The sequence below is a fragment of the Anolis carolinensis genome, chromosome 1, assembly GCF_035594765.1.
Source record: "Anolis carolinensis isolate JA03-04 chromosome 1, rAnoCar3.1.pri, whole genome shotgun sequence".
Classification (NCBI taxonomy): Eukaryota; Metazoa; Chordata; class Lepidosauria; order Squamata; family Dactyloidae; genus Anolis; species Anolis carolinensis.
Window position 1 is genome coordinate 341,000,510 of NC_085841.1, and position 17,421 is coordinate 341,017,930.

At 36.9% G+C, this 17,421-nt stretch overlaps 1 protein-coding gene and 1 long non-coding RNA gene across 2 annotated transcripts in view; one reads left to right on the top strand and one right to left on the bottom strand.

The window, feature by feature from the left end:
- Nucleotides 1-1,095: 1,095 nt before the first annotated feature.
- LOC134295494 (uncharacterized) lies at nucleotides 1,096-12,217 on the top strand. The gene is made up of 2 exons (XR_010002090.1): nucleotides 1,096-2,090; nucleotides 3,662-12,217. It is a non-coding gene; the product is annotated as an uncharacterized LOC134295494 (long non-coding RNA).
- Nucleotides 5,678-17,421, bottom strand: part of trip11 (thyroid hormone receptor interactor 11) — a 46,332-nt gene continuing 34,588 nt past the window's right edge. The window contains exons 16-20 of the mRNA XM_008113504.3: nucleotides 13,487-13,568; nucleotides 12,762-12,876; nucleotides 11,961-12,083; nucleotides 10,064-10,208; nucleotides 5,678-7,718 (exon numbers count right to left, since the gene is read on the bottom strand). Coding sequence (XP_008111711.2) covers nucleotides 7,498-7,718; nucleotides 10,064-10,208; nucleotides 11,961-12,083; nucleotides 12,762-12,876; nucleotides 13,487-13,568 — 686 coding nt within the window. The 3' untranslated portion in view covers nucleotides 5,678-7,497. The remainder of the gene's footprint in view (nucleotides 7,719-10,063; nucleotides 10,209-11,960; nucleotides 12,084-12,761; nucleotides 12,877-13,486; nucleotides 13,569-17,421) is intronic.

Below are 17,421 nucleotides of genomic sequence, written 5' to 3' on the forward strand. Positions count from 1 at the left end.
CAACTCTGCCAGTTTGCTACTGAGCATAATTCAAAGTGCTGGCTTTAGTCTACAAAGCCCTAAATGGTTCCAGCCCAACTTACCTGTCCATAAGTATCTCCTTCTATGAACCATCACGGAGATTAAGATCTTATGGGGAGGCCCTGCTCTCAGTCCCACCTCCTTCGCAGACACAGTTGGTTGAGAGAGACAGGACATTTTCAGTGGTGGCTCCTCGACTGTGGAACTCCCTTCCCGGTGATATTCGATCAGCTTCTTCCCTTCCCATTGTGCTAGATGATTAATGCTTGTGTCTCATGAAACTTCAAATCCCAGGATTCCATAGCACTAAACCACAGCAGTTAAAGTGGTGTCAAACTCCATTAACTCCACAGAATTAGGCATGAGCAAACTTTGGCCCTCCAGGTGTTTTGGATGTCAACTCCCACAATTCCTAACAGCCGGTAGAAGTTGAAGTCCAAAACACCTGGAGGTCCGAAGTTTGCCCATGCTTGATATAGATGCACTCTGCTGAGACTGCCTCTAATACATTCAAAGAAAGTGGATATGTATGTGCAGAGGTGCCAGGATTGGTAAAGCCTTCTTAGCAGAAGGATGATTAAAAAGTAAAGCAATAACAAAAAGGGAGAGAGAGACAATCCCAGAAGTAGCATGTGCCCCTTAGAATCATAGGTGACTGCCATAATAAATTACATTTTATAATATGCACAGATTTGTAATCTCACAGACATAACTATAAAACAAGTGGTTTTGCATAGGAGTACAGCAGACTATTTGCTATTAATTGCTGTCAAGTCAGCTTCAGTTTATGGTGATGAGATCTCCAAGAGGCTTGCTAAGGTTTTGTAGGAAACTACAGCAGAGTCTCGCTTATCCAACCTGTGCTTATCCAACGTTCTGGATTATCCAGCGCAGTCTGCCTCCCACCCGGATTCACAACTGTTTGTCTAGGCAGCAAGGGCTGAACCTTTTACGTATTTAACTTTCGGCAGTGTTGTTACTGTAAGTTCATTTTATGCAATTCTATCTTTATTTGTAGTCAATTTGTTAGTACCCAATGTTTTTGTAGTCAATGTTTTCAATACATTGCAATGTTTTGGTGCTAAATTCATAAATACCATAATTACTACATAATGTTACCATGTATTGAACTGCTTTTTCTGTCCAATTGTTGTAAAACATGATGTTTTGGTGCTTAATTTGTAAAATCATAACGTAATTTGACGTTTAATAAGCTTTCCCTTAATCCCTCCTTATTATCCAACATTTTTGCTTATCCAATGTTCTGCCAGCCCATTTATGTTGAATAAGTGAGACTCTACTGTAGTCGCTAAATTAGAATAGCATGAGTTTCAATGTTTCTGGAGATTAGCCTGTCATTTTCAACTGGCTTTAGCAATATATACCGTGTTTCCCCGAAAATAAGACAGTGTCTTATATTAACTTTTGCTCCCAAAGATGCGCTAGGTCTTATTTTCAGGGTATGTCTTATTTTTCCATGAAGAAGAATTCACATTTATTTGTTGAACAAAAAATGGAACATTATGTACTGTACTGTACTGTACTCACAAACCAGCATAACCAGACAAACTGTGAATCTTATCAAGAATTTCTTGTTATTACCATTATTTCCATGTACAACTCTCTATGGTATGTACATTTACCAAACCCGCATACTCTGGTGTTCTGTTTGGCGGGCATGATTCCAAACAAAAACTTTGCTAGGTCTTACTTTCAGGGGAGGCCTTATATTTAGCAATTGAGCAAAACCTCTACTAGGTCTTATTTTCCGCGGATGTCTTATTTTCGGGGAAACAGGGTATATCCTGTAGATCAGACATATAATGACTGCCTTTATGCTGGATATGTTTCTTTTTTGTTGTGCTACGAAGGGGGAATAAATAGCCACTTGCCTATCGAAACATGGATTCGGATGGTGTACAGAACACACGATACAGTACTATTTTCAAAATCTATTAACGCTGTGTTACATTTCAGAAATAATTTTGCTTACCAGGTCCATGAAGGATTATATCAAGGTTTTCCGGCTGTGTAAGAAAAGCTGGCCAAAGAGGAGATCATTTTCCTAGGTAACCATTCGTCCTCTGCAGATTTTCTGGTTTTTTGGCAAGAGGCACCGAGTATCATTAATTAAATCAAGCAAAGAGTGTAGCAGATGTTATCTGGCATTGTTTGAAGTATCTCTTTATAAACTCGGTGATCCGTGTGCTGTCATTATGAATTTTACATGGCTTTCTGAAGGAGGTTTAATCTTTCCTTTGGTCGGGGTAAATTAGTTTAGTCTATACTGTAATTCTATCAACCATAATAGGAGCAGTTTGCAAGGAGAGTGGAAAATGGCACGTTCTGCTTTTTCTTTTTTGGTTCTCATTGGTCAATTTTGTCAGAGTTTTAACACTACGTTATATGAATTGAATGGCTAACAACCCTGTAAATATTTTAAACATGAAATATTATACATTTTTCACTGGGTTGTCATTGAAACTGAGGCATAAGTAGTAGTTTCATGGTTACCTTTACAGCCAGGATCCTGTCAAAAGGCACCTCCCGGCCCTACATACATTATTTTGCTTTAGGAGGAATTGTCCAATGGCAGCAATATGAAATTTCCCCTGACCTTAAAGTTAGCCGTATTCGTGCTGTCGTACTCCATTGAGAGCCAAATACTGGCCCTAATTTTAGGCCAAGTGAGGTTGAGGCCTGTTGCGACTTGCCCATCCTGCTCCAAAGTGAGCTGGAAATCTGAGGTAAAATTCCACCGCTATTCTGGTTAGGTTTTACGGTACATTTTTTCACTGGGCTGCCACTTAAAGAGGAAGCTTAATTGCTTCTTTTACAGCCATGTTCCTGTCAAAAAGCACCTTCCGCATACAGAAATTAGCATTAGGAGGAAGTATCCAATGGCAACAGTACAAAATAATGACCATTAGACAGTGAGGCCTGCTTTCCTGAGGTAAAATTCAACTGCTGCCCTGCCACTTCATCATATTGAGGTTGCGAAGTGTAGAGCTCAGTCTGACTCGGTGTTGGAATGAAACGGGTGTTTAGCAGTGTGATTTCTCCATCTCACTGTTAAATGTATCAGTTTATCTCAGCATTCTGCCATCACACTTTGATCGCAAGGCTCCGCCCACCATTTCTCCCCCCATGTTCTTTATGGGGGAAAAAACTTCTCTTTGAAATGTTAGCCGTTACATGTCTTTCTTCAATTCCGGAAGGAAGGAAGCAGGGAGGGAAATCGGTGATGCCCCCTCTCTCGGTTGCCCCACAGAGAAGGATGTGGGCCTTGGAAAACTAGAACTCCCAGGACTGCATTGTATGGAGTTATGGTATTTAAAGTAATGTCCAGCTGCATTCATTCCCTAGTGCAAATGCACCAAGGGAAGGGTATGGACCTTGGAAAACTATAGCTCCCAGGAGGGCTCTATCACATGGAGTCATGGCACTTAAAATGGGGTGGGCATTCATTCCATACTGTAAATGCATCAAGAGATGAGTATGGACCTTGGAAAACCATGACTCCCAGGACTACACTGCATAGAGAATGGCAGAATAATAATAATAATAATAATAATAATAATAATAATAATAATAATAATAATAATAATAATAATAATGATAATTGATGTTGCCATCCCAGGTGACAGTCGCATTGACGAAAAACAACAGGAAAAACTCAGCTGCTATCAGGACCTCAAGATTGAACTTCAAAGACTCTGGCAAAAACCAGTACAGGTGGTCCCGGTGGTGATGGGCACACTGGGTGCCGTGCCAAAAGATCTCAGCCAGCATTTGGAAACAATAGACATTGACAAAATTACGATCTGCCAACTGCAAAAGGCCACCCTACTGGGATCTGCGCACATCATCCGAAAATACATCACACAGTCCTAGACACTTGGGAAGTATTTGACTTGTGATTTTGTGAAACGAAATCCAGCATATCTATCTTGTTTGCTGTGTCAAACAATAAAACAATAATAATGGCATTTAAAAAGGGTCCCGACTACAGATGCATCCAGAGAAGGGTATGGGTCTTGGGAAATTATAACTCCCAGGTCCACATAGTATGGAGCTATGTTATTTAAAGTGAGGTCCAAGAGCATTTACAGTGTTCCCTCACTTATCGCTGGGATTAGGTTCCAGGACCACCCGCAATAAGTGAAAATCTGCAAAGTAGGGACACTTTATTTTAATATTTATACATTATATTAGTAGTTATACACTATTTTAAGTCTTTATCAACCAATTGTGTGTTGATAAATCGCCTCCTCCTCCTCCTGTTGCCCCTTGGGCTCCTTTTCTCTCCATTTGGCTTCTCCTTCCTTCCTTAGGCTGTAAATTGTAATTTTTATGATTTGTAATAGTCTTTTAGAGTTTACTGAAAAACCGCGAAACAGCAAATCTGCGAAAAGTGAACCGCGAAGTAGTGAGGGAACACTGTATTCCATAGTGTAAATACACCAAGAGAAGGTTATGGACCTTGGAAAACTATGACTCCAAGGACTGCACAGCATGTAGACATGGCATAATACTCATCATCATCTTTCTCTCCCGGCTCTCCCATGAAACACAAGGCACAGACATATCACGGAAGGGAAGGACCCAGAAAGGCTATTTTTAAAAAAGAAATAGTCCTGGCAAAGTAGACACTCGGTGAACAAAAGGCAATGCTTTCCCTAACAAGAGTACTTTTGGCTCCTCCCACAATCTGGGGAAATGTTTCATTTTAAACCTGGGAGCAACAAATGTCATCACAATTGGCCATTCATTTAGTTTTGAATGTGTCTATTCATCAATAGTATGCATTAAAATGTTTCCTTCCATCACCCATTTTATTCTCCTCCTCCTCATCATTCCAGCTATTCTCTCCACCTTTTTGTTTGTTATTAATTTATATTATGTGTGTATCCTTATTGTTTTAAAGTTGTCCAATGGCTAATGGCAACTCCATGAATTTCATTGGATTTTCTTAGGCAAGGAATGCTCAGAGGTGGTTTTGCGAGATCCTTCCGCTGAAACTTAGTCTCCAGCACCTGGTGTTCATTGGCAGTCTCCCATCCAAGTACATATGAACAGAACATGGGTGATCACTCGTGACTGAGTATGCTTGTCTTCCAGAGGAAGAGTCTTGGTAGTGGGTTCGTAAATGACCATGAAGACCTTATTCTGGATCCACTTGGTCTTTCACAATGAGGACATTGATTTCCAGATGGAAGGATTTGTTTGACGTTGTGTGCAAGGCTTTCCCCCACATTATCTTCGACAATTTTGCCTACAGGTTTGCAGCTTTTAAGTACTATATAGTTAAATATCAATGTTTTTAGAATGCTGGCACATCTTGTTGCAACTGTCCATACTCCCTCATGTAGATTTGGGGATTCTTGTTCCAAATACAGGAGAGAGAAAAAGTGTTGGATGAAGGAACCATTTTGAATATTATGCTCAGATACAACATGCATATTCTGATGTATGAAATGTGTCCTAAAAAGCTGGACTTTGAATGGAGATTCTTGAAGATTTTAAAAACAGATACTAGATTTCAAAATTATAACCTATACTAACTTGGAATATACTATCTTACTAGCTTCAGTTATGAGAAGTCAAAATGCAACCATTTATTATGAACAGAAATTCCTGAAACTTTTGTCAGAAATTAATTTAGAAGGATTTAGATATTTTAATCAATATATAAATAGAAACCAAAGGCTCTTTGCATTCATTAATTTGGCAACTTCTAGGAAACTATATTTTCATGATTCATTCTATAACCAAATTGAAATCAATCTGCAGGGTAGTAGCTAAGAGAAATGGCTCTGAGTTCTAACATAGAATTTACACTATAGGCCAAAATCCAAGGTCAAAAACAATGTTAACCAAGTGAGGGTTCTGCTTGACTTAATAAGAAGCATGAAGGATACCGGGTGAAGAGGACATTCGTTTTCTCTTTTCTGCTGACAGAACTGTTCCATCAGTGATACCAGTATTACTTTTAATGCAAACTACATGAAAAACAGCATAGAAAAAGGGTAGGTCTTTAGAGGTGCTGTGTCTCAAATTATTCTTTTAAAGGCATCAAGAACTCTTTCCAGTCCTTCTGTGAATAGTTTGGGGACACATTCCCTATAGCTTATACAAGTCTGGGCAGCAAAATATACAGAATTCTATGCTTTTATGTAGTCCTATTTACATATTGGAATAAAGCATAATTCACTTTAGGCTTTATACATATATTGATACTTTAAATCCGCATTCAAAAGTATGCAAATAATCATCTTTTAAATATACATCTTAAACCATTATAGTATTGCATATTTATACACTATGAATATACAAATGGGAAGTCAGGTTTGCAATTAGTGGTCAATTGAAAATTAATCATGAACTCAATTAATGCTGGCAGGTTTTGAGTATTTGTTGTATTACATAACTTCTGGAGTTAGGAAGAAACAACTGAAGCATTGCCTAGAAATAAAATCTATGAGACACTCCTGCACTAATTGTTTTTTTAAACTTAAAACTAACAGTGCTCAAAGACATATGGTATTAGTTGCATCCTGTTCCAGACTCAAGGTGGTACTGAAAAGTGTTTGTATGTGAATGAGAATGAACAGCCCAAACTTTTTAATTCCTTGCTCACCGAGAGTCAGCATTGTCATGAGCATACTGTCTAGAGAGTATATCTGAAATATAGACTTGGCCAGCTAATGCCATCCTCTTTGGAGCTTTGCATCCTCACCCTTTTACAGAATCCTGAATTCCACTCTGCAGAACTGCTGCTCCAGGCTGAAGTGATGAATCTAGATTAAACCTCACATTCTGTAAGAATTGGGAACATATGGTTCCCAGACTTCCTCATCACACACCACAATGTACTCACTTTCTCATCATCCTAAGCTTCGAAAGGCATGGGCTAGAAGCGTCAAACCAATACCTTACTGGTCCAAATACCCTTCACAGGCTGTCTAATGCCTATCCCTATTGTGCTTATTTCCAAATATACAAGTATTTTCTGGAGATGAGCACATTTTTATATATTCCCCCTAACCAATGACCCCAAAGCAGCAAATCAGACACCTTTTGATATAGCATGAAGAACCAAACAAATTGCACATATGCTTAAAATACTGGTGTTAAAGTGGATGCTGCATGGTTGAAAGGCTTTGGATTGAATTATTAAACATCTTGCATTTTTTTTGTTTTACATGTAGCCAGGATTTTCCACTCGAAAGTAGATTCAGCAAGCTAGTAAAAACAAGGAATAATTCTGTGGGAGCAACTAAAAAGCAATGAATAGGCAAGAAAAGGACTTAGGAAGTGGGGGTAAGGTGGGAGAGACATTAACATCTTAAGAGCAATTGAATATGAACAACTTTTTACAAAAGGCCTCTTTGTGGTATATTATACAAATGCAGTGTTCTTGTTTTCCTTAAAGTGCTACTGTCATCATTATTATCAACGTCAATATGGAACTGTCTATTGCTTGAGCAAGTCTTTCAGTATTGTCCCAGCACTGGTATCAGGGGCTACTGGTAATGGGGTGAAAGTGGGCAAGGCATCAGAAATAGGCTTCATAAGCAGATGCCCAGATCCGCCAGTTCCAAGATTAGATGGGGTGATGAGGGGGACTGCTGCCGACCGGGGTGCGAGGAAGGGATTCACATCTGGTCTCCTACTGGTTCCTGGGCCTGATGGATCTGGCAGAAAAAATCCAGAAAATATTGCTTAGTTATTGAAGACCTCTTTCTCAGAAGGCTGCATAGAATTAGTTTCAATCATTTTGTCTATATTTTTAACAGTATTTCAACTCTTCTTTAACTAACAGACCAAACCCATTCTTCCCAATGATACAATAATGATTGTATGCACAATAATTTGTAAGAATTATTTTCATTATAGTAACAGTGAAAAGTATATTATTTACTTATCAACAAATCACAGCATAATGCAAGTTTTCTACAATTCTTCATTGTTTCAGAATTATTAGAAACATTCCCTTATCACACAGAAATATTGCAAGAAAAGAATTGAGAATATTGTCTTGTGATAAAAATTCACCATAAACAAGAACAGTCAAAATGAGATGTATAATAGTCTCACATCTGTTGACAGCTCGTCATTTCATTATAGTCTAGTGTCATAACCTCTTGAATGTTTTAACGTTATGACACTGATTTAAAAATTAAATTGTATTTCTTGATATAAAACTAAATCTGGCTTTATTCCGCCTCACACCTGCATATTCAAGTTCATTCAAGTTTCTTGTTTCACAACAGCAAACTTGCCACAACATGTTTCAAGGCTGTGAAGAGCACAATATACCACTATGCACCAGAATCTTTCCTGAACTTGGAAGCTAACCAGGGTCACCCTTGGTTAATACTTGGATGGGAGACTGCTGCTGAATAATAGGCCCTGGTTATACTGTTATTTCAGAGCAAGGAATTAGCAAAATCACATTGAGTATTCCTTGCCTAATTCTATGAAATGCACAAGTCGACAGGTGTCTTGAAGGAACCACACAGACTAGTTATATCTGACAACTTCTTTCCCCTTTATTTTAAGACATGGAAAACAATATATTCTTGTTTGTTTTTTTTAAAAAAACAAACCCAAAACAAACAAAACAGTGGAGCAGGTGCCTTGCAAAAGGAAATTATCTAAATAATTTTGCATTGGATTTGTGAGAAATAAATATGGGAAATATTGTGTATTAATATGTTGCCACATGGAGGAAGTCTCCACAAAACTGCAATTCACCACAATTTTGAGCAAACCATCCCTTTAAAAGTTTTTTTCTATATGAGAATCAGAACAGAAACTTTTACAAATTGAATTGGGACACTCAGGAATGTGTGTATAATAGTTAAAGATAAATCTTTCATTCAATGAGGCCAACCTTGCAACTATGTATTTATGTCTGCTAATCTGTTCTTAACATTTTAAAAGAAATCTGAAATACCCAAACAATTAAGGGATACAGATTGCATGTCTGGTTTTATAGGGCAACAATCCAATTCAGGAATGGACAAAGTCCCTCTGAACTTTTTGTCCAGACAAGAAATTTGGGTGCCTGCCAAATAAAATAGGGCACCTTCACTATTATACCAGAAGTGATAAGAGAACAAAAGGTATATAAACCATACATTTACTGAAAATATAAACTTTCAAAGATAAGCTTTCAGAGTGGATATTTCCCAGCTTTACTGTGAGAATTTAAAGCTAAGCCTTCAGTGGGAAAACTTTCAAAACCTGGTAGCAAGGGACATTCTCCACAAAGAGGCAAAGTTTTCATAAACTTTTCATAAAGATTTTTATAAATACAGTAGAGTCTCACTTATCCAAGCCTCTGGATTATCCAAGCCATTTTTGTAGTCAATGTTTTCAATATATCGTGATATTTTGGTGCTAAATTCATAAATACAGTAGTTACAACATAAGATTACTGCGTATTGAACTACGTTTTCTGTCAAATTTGTTGTATAACATGATGTCTTGGTGCTTAATTTGTAAAATCATAACCTAATTTGATGTTTAATAGGCTTTTCCTTAATCCCTCCTTATTATCCAAGATATTCGCTTATCCAAGCTTCTGCCAGCCCGTTTAGTTTGGATAAGTGAGACTCTACTGTATATCTAAAGAGGTGGTGTTTTATGAAAAGCCATCTTCTGAGCTCTACTAAACCATTTGCATTACACAATACTCATTTGCTTTTACAACATGGGCCTGTTGAAAATGTAGATCGTCTATAGGACTACAGTAAAAATGAGAAAAGAAGTGTGATTTTAAAACTATATTTACAACCACTGCTTCACTGTCACAATGCTTTGGTAACAGGCTGAGAGCATGCAAAAATATTCCCATTTGTAAGTGAACCTATCATTTTGCTAAGTCAAAAAAAGACTTCTAATATTACCCATCATTGTCCTTGTGTAGTGCAACTAACTTTAAAAACCCTGAAAATCTATATTCAACTGATGCAACATCATCACTCAAGTTCAATATAATGTTTCCTACCTTCTGAAAATGAAAAGGCATTACCTGTCACGTTGCTGGAAGGATTAGTACCGGGTTTGCCTATTCCTGTTGCTCCTAAAGGTTTCATGTCATGAACAGACAGTTTTGGTGGGGGAAGAACTGGACGGGATTCTGTTTCAAGGAACTTCACAAACAATTCTGAAAAAGACTGAGCATTCATACACTAATTATGTGACATTTATTTGGCTCATCAGTTCAAGATATCTTGAATCAAATACTGTAGAACAATGCTACAAGTATGGCTTTTATTTTAACATGATCACATTATTTAACATAAATCCTCAGGGCTGTCTGTCAGCAGTCAGAGAATCAGTTTTTCACTGATTTCAGGATACAACCCAAAGGAAGGAATTTGGATGATCAAGGTTGTTTTCTAAGGTCAACTAGGAATGAAATCAGATTTTGCATGTATGGTGAGATTAGTCAAGGACCTCCTCACTTATTAATGCTTACTAGAATATAGAAGATTGATGTTTTAACAATTTGTTGTAGAACTTAATTGAGTGTCCTATAATATTAGCTGTGCCCAGTCACACGTTGCTGTGGCAAAGTGTGGTGGTATGGGAAATAAAGTATTGAGGAATTAGTGGTAGCTAGTATATGTTATTTCCTAAAGGTTGTGAATATACAATATTTCTGGTTGTTCCTTTTTTTGTCTGTTGGAGGCAAGTATGAATCCTGCAATTAGCCAGAATGATGAGCATGTAATGGCCTTTCAGCTTCAAAGCCTGGCTGCTTCCTCCCTGGGGGAATCTTTTATTGGGAGGTTTGAGCTGGCCCTGAATGTTTCCTGTCTGGAATTCCCGTTTTCAGAGTGTTGTTATTTATTTACTGTTCTGATTTTAGAGTTTTTTTAATACCTGGAGCCAGATTGTGCTCATTTTCATGGATCACAGCAACACAATAATAATAATACTAATAATAATAATAGAAATAATGACTCTGATAATACACACTACTTTTCTCCCTCCTCAGCTTCCTCCCTGGGGGAATCCTTTGTTGGAAGGTGTTAGCTGGCCCTGATTGTTTCCTGTCTGGAATTCCCGTTTTCAGAGTTATCAGCCTTGGCATTCTGGGTTATATAGCTGTGTGGAAGGGGCCTTGAATCTAAACTGCCATATAATTCAGTTCAAATCAGATCATCTGTATTTTATAGGCAGTGTGGAAGAGGCCTCAGTTCAAATCAGATCATCTGTATTTTATAGGCAGTGTGGAAGAGGCCTAAGTGAACCCTCAGCCATTGTGGCTGAGAGGGTTGCTAGGACACGAAGTGAGCAAGGCCTAAAGGGGGCGGGGCCTACCCTTCTGACTGGCAGCCAGGGTAGAACGGCTCTTCCTTGTCCTCTGTAATTTGGACTTTATTTTTTCTAGGTTTTTTTATTGAATGACATAGATTGGATGACTATGTCTTTTGTGGCCAAATTTGGTGTGATTTGGTTCAGTGGTTTTGTTTACGCCATGGGGAAAACACACATTACATCTATATATAGATAGATTTTGAAGATCCATGACTTCATTGATATAGGCACTCCTCTACCAATATGGACTGCAATTATTTTATGCTTCCATTGTGTTTATAGCTGCTGAAGCTTATTGATCACCTGGGACCAGCCTTCCTGTCATCAGTTTCTCCTTATCTAAGGCAGTAAGTTAGTTTGTCATCATTCAGGAAAAATCAGCCATGGATTTACCACACAAAAGCAGTTAGGTATTTTAAATTTTTGTGTTTGTTTTAGCAGGATTATATGTTTTTGTTTGATGATGTTATTTTTGTTGAATGGACCCCTATTGGCAATAGAATGTTCTGCTTATGTTGGAAACTGCCCTGAGTCCTCTGGGGGAGATAGGGCGGTATATAAATAAAGTTTTTATTTTGTATTATATTAAGTAAAATACTTACACTGTTGAAAACTGATTGATGGCTTGGCCTCAGAGGTGTGTTGGGGACACTCTTTGATCCAGCACCTCCTCCAAACCATCCAGTCACCCATCGAGTAACACCTGCTTGATCTTCAGATAATAACTAGAAAGTAGTTTAAACCAGAAAGGGGTATTAGAATCTGCTACTACCTCATACATCAACAAGAATAAATCCAACAAGCCATTCAAAAGCAAATGATAAAGCAGTTTCTAGCAATGGAGTTTTGACTGTTTTTTTTCTTTAAAAAATTGCAGAAGGAAGATAATCTTACACGAGAGAATATAAATTATATAATGTGTACGATCTTCAAAAACTCTTCATATACAATTTAGGTACCATTTCATTCTCTGAGCACACACAGATCTCCTTGTAGCGATGCCTTTCTCTGTGAAAAAGGCTCTTCTTCATTTGTACTGACAAGTCAAATGTCCTTTATAAGCACAGATTAGTATTAACAGTTCAGTTAGACCCAAAATTGTTCAGCTAATTTCAACTAATTTGGAATAACTTTGTGAACAGAGTATAGTCCATGTGACCAACAGTAATTGAGACAGTTTCTTCATTAGAAGACATGAACAATTAGCTCAAAATGACTCATCTGCTTTAATTTTATAATATTAAAATAAAGACTTCATCATAATTTGCTTACAATTTTTCCAACTTTACAATGGTAAATGATCAACAGCCTGGCTCTCCACTGTGTTTAGTTCCATACTGGAAGATAAGTAGTTGGACTACTGGAATGACCATCAATAAATTGAAGTAAGATGTTGGAATTACCTGATCAATCTCCTCCTTTTGTATTCCCAGGATATTTCCCATTAGCCTTAGCACTTCATGACGCTTATTCTTTGGAGTATGAAAATGGCCAATGAAAAGGTTTCTCATCAACACCCTATCATAGTGGGGGAAAAATCAAGCATTACTTGACAGTGCTGATAATCAAGAAAAGGAACTGCATTATTCTTGCTATAAATCTGCATCTCCCATGCCCAAACCATTTTAAGTAAGAAGGAATATAAATCTTAATTTTGATGCAATATTTTGGAAAACAAGAACTATTTGATGGGCGAAGAAGTTAAAAGGATTTCAAAATAATTTTAACAAGTAATGAAAGGTCAAGCTGAGTATCTCCCCCCCCACCCCTCCCCCTAAAAACTGCTTTGTGCTGGTCACAGATCTGGCACTTTGTGTTCTTTACTTACATGTTTCTTCCATTTCTGCTCTTTACTTACAGCACATCATCACTTTATGGCACTGTAATAATATTTGCCACAGAAAAGAATAACTGTGGAAAGTACATTAATCTACTTAACAAACTGAATTAAATGCTAGCAAATTAACCTTTATTTCTTTTGCAGGAGTTTTAAATGAACTACACCTGGCACTATGTATCCCTGGATTCTGCATCCAAAGATTTGACCATTCATTGCTTGAAATATTCCACTTCCCTGTAATAAATCCAAAAATCAAAGTGTGACATTTTTCTCATTTTAGAGACTCACTTGTCCACTTTTCCTTCGGTGCTGTTTATGAGGTTCATTAGCTTCTTTTGTGCATCTTCTAACATTTCTTGCTTTAATTCACCTACAGAAATAAGATTTTGTTGTAATGAGAAAACAATAAATCTTGCTGATATTTTGTCATCGTAATGATTCCTTTCTCGTCTAAGGCCTCCTGTAGAATTTCTATGTGAGGGACTTCTAGAGTATCATTCTGCTGACATTCCAGCTCTCTTCCATTTGTTATCTCTCCCTCAGAGGTAGCCTTTCTATCTATATACTGGCCTCTTGTGGGTTCACCTGAGTGCTGCATACATATATACATGTTTATTTATTTTTGGGGTCCTACCCTCAAATGGGGTAGATTTATTTGTTGAAACCATCCATGTATTTTTAAGTTGGATAATGAAGGGCATGTGTATCAAGTCTGGTCCATATTCATTATGCCATGTAAAAGCCTTTGTGGAACATACATACATACATACATACATACATACTTTAACTTTTAGATATATAGATATGAATAACAAAGATGCAAAACTCTATCCTGATCATATATGTAAACACCAAAGCCTGAGATTTTACAAAGGGTACTTTTTCCACACTTTTGTTACATTGGCAAGAAGATAATTGCTTGCTTTTGCACAAAACAGTCTGAAGCAATCTGTCCAAGATTTCTAACTAATGAAAAGGATTATAAATTGGCACAAAGCAAACATCTTTTCAGAGTTGTTTCAGGAAAGGATGACACATATGGAAAATTGTTAATACCTTTCAATTTCTGTTAAAATACCTGTCCTAATATCCTGACAGAATGGGAAAAGAGCCAAAGCACAGACAACAAAATATAAATCCACCACTCAAAACAAGTAAAGCCATTCAGCCTTGGTAATTATATAAAACTCAGAAAATAAGATCTTCTAAAATGATTCGGTCTGTAACTTCTGATACATCTGCTAGTGAGTATACCCCTCAGAACACAATATAGTCAAATAAATATGGGCAGGACTGCATTGTTTAGAGTTGTTGATCAGAGTATAATATAATTAATTAGCTGATGGAGCTCCTTCCATCACTGGCAATGAAAGGGGGATCTCCTCTGTCCTTTTCACTCTTTTACGCACCCAAAAATCTGCTCCAGAGGACTGGGAAATCCTCTGAAGCTGCATCTCATTGGTGTCAAGGGATACAGGAGGGATGGAGAAAGAAAGATCTGGTTTTCCACCATGAGAGCAACACTGGATTTAGTTAAGTATAATAAACTTAGGTATTCTCATGAGATGTTTAGGCAAGCCAGATCACAAAGTTATCCTTGATGCATCTGTAAGAACTAAACAGAGATTTCTAGAAAATAATTTAACTTTTTTGGGAGGACAGAGATAGCTTCTGTCCATTTTTTGGAGGGATAACTATTGGACAGAGCAAACTTTTTTTCCCGGTAGCCATAATGCCTATGCAAAATACATATTTAATCTTAGTCCATATTACACATCACTATGGACCAGTTCTGATACAGTATATAGTTTATATGTGTGGTGCAATGGGAAGAAAGCTTCACAGACATTATGAATTTGGAAGCATCTACTGATCTTGAGAATATACAAGTATCTGACTTCACAGAAAACCAAATACATTTGAGATTGTTTCTATCTAGTTTATAGTCCCTTTGTGGCAAAGTAGGATTTGCCAGAAAATAAAATTGCCATCTGCAAAAGGAAGATTAAAAAATATCCAAAGAAAAATCTTAATGTCAGTAAAATATATACTCAGTTTCAGGAACAAACTCTACCAGCAAGGCTATTCAAAAATTATTTCAGAGAATCTGTTTTTGATTAAAAATGAGAATATGCACACTCAATAATTTTTCGTACTTTAAACAGGTGTGGTAGACAATGCCCTTTATAAAAAAGAGGTAAAAAATCTTTGCTCTGACAATATGCATTGTTAGCCATGAGTTTAGACAGGTCATTCGCAAAGGTAAGAATTTTAAAAGATCAACAGACATTTGGATTGCTGATTAAGTCCTTTGTGCACGTAAAAATATAGAATATATAACTATAGGAAAAATATAAGCAAGACACAAGGAACACATTTTAAAAACAGAGTACAGAACACATTTCTTCTATTTTTTCATTTCATACCAATTAAAGTGCAAAAGAGCCATTAGAGTTTCGGGTCAGAACAAGGGAAACTTACGTTCAAAGTAACCATGAAACCCTCGCTGCATAACCTTTGGCCAATCACTACCTTTCCCCCCAGCTTCACAAAACTATAAAGACAAAATGAGATGGAGTAGAAAACCATACTTCTCACCTTTAGCTCTTTGCAAGAAAGTAAGAAAGAAAAAAGTCATTTGTTTTGTTAATATATTATTTCCTGCAACTAAGCCATCAGGCTAAGTTTAGTAATGCACAAAAGATGGCTGCTCATCTATTTGTATATAATCAATTTCTTCTGTCATAGAACTGACCTATGAAAAAATATACTGTAATACTTTAATTAATTGGCATAAAAAGACAGGACAGTGCTAAAGTTCAATGTGGGCTCCTGAAAATTAGTGACATAATTCTCCTGCAACTTTTAACCATTTATGGAAATTCAAAAACCTTCATCTGGTATGCCTTCTATTTTTTTTATTAATTTAGCCTGCCAAAAAAATACAGTTAAAAATTCTTTCACAGCAGTTTAGGCCAAAAAATCTGTGTCTGGGAATGTATTGGCCACCTTTCAATAAGGCATTATATGTTTGCTTGTGTAAATAATGTCTTTTGAATACAGTTTCCTTTTTATTTTGTTAAACTGTCACATCTGATGGGTGATGGGAAGGGAGGAGGGTGCTAATTCCATTCCTAAATCCTACACAACACTCCACACCCACAATCTGTGCCAGAAATACGGTTTAGAGGAAAATATTATATTTGTTATTATAATGGTGGCACACATGCCAAGATGCTGAACACCACTATTAGGCTAACCACAGGGGGAAATACCGTAGGGAAGCTATGCTTCATGAAAAGGGCAACAGCCATACTGAAAGATGGAAGCTAAGAAGTTGAAGGTACAGCAAAATATTTCTACAAATCCAGTCTTAGCCTCTGATTATTAAAAACTTATAATTGCCTGTAGATACTAAGTAACAACAAAATTAGAAGCACTGAGACTCTTGCTTGGCAAACCAGATAGCTAATTTTGGATTATCTTCCTCCCTCTTTACTATGTTAGCTTAGTCACTGAGTGTAGTAACAGATTTGCATCTTCTGTTTGACTGTCAACAAATACAGAAATTCATTTATATAAGTATATAAAAATGAGGAGACTTCACTTGTGGGATCAATATTTGCTTTCATTAGAACTCAAAAATCTATTTGCTGCAAAAGATAGTCACATGAAAAAGGTTGAGAAAATCTTTATTTTATTAATATAATTGAAGATAGGAATGGCAGTTATACAAAAGTAAAAAAATCCTCGCCAATCTACTAAAATTGCCAAAGATCTACCAGATTATTCAAACTTCCCTTTGGTTCATTCTTGACTTATGTGGCACAAAGAAATGTATGCATATATTCAGAGACACAGTTGAATATGGTAGACTCTGCTCTAACAGACTAAATTTCTTGGAGAAACCACATGGATTGCAGCCTATTTACGTCATCTCACAGATTTTAATTTTGGGACTTGGCCTTTAGCCCTTATCTGCAGGAACGTGCCTAGTGTTCCACTTCTCATTGATACTAGAATGTACCACAATGATGTCAAATAACAGAAATGCTGGGGATAAGCTATTAAATTTTCAGTTATCTACCCTAAGCAGTACTGGATAGCATAATTTATAAGATTACTAACCAAGGCCTTTTATGTGGTTTTCTGAATTGTAATCAAATTGAAATCCTGTACAAGTTTGATGTTATTAAGAGAAAGGTTCATTCTAATAATGAACC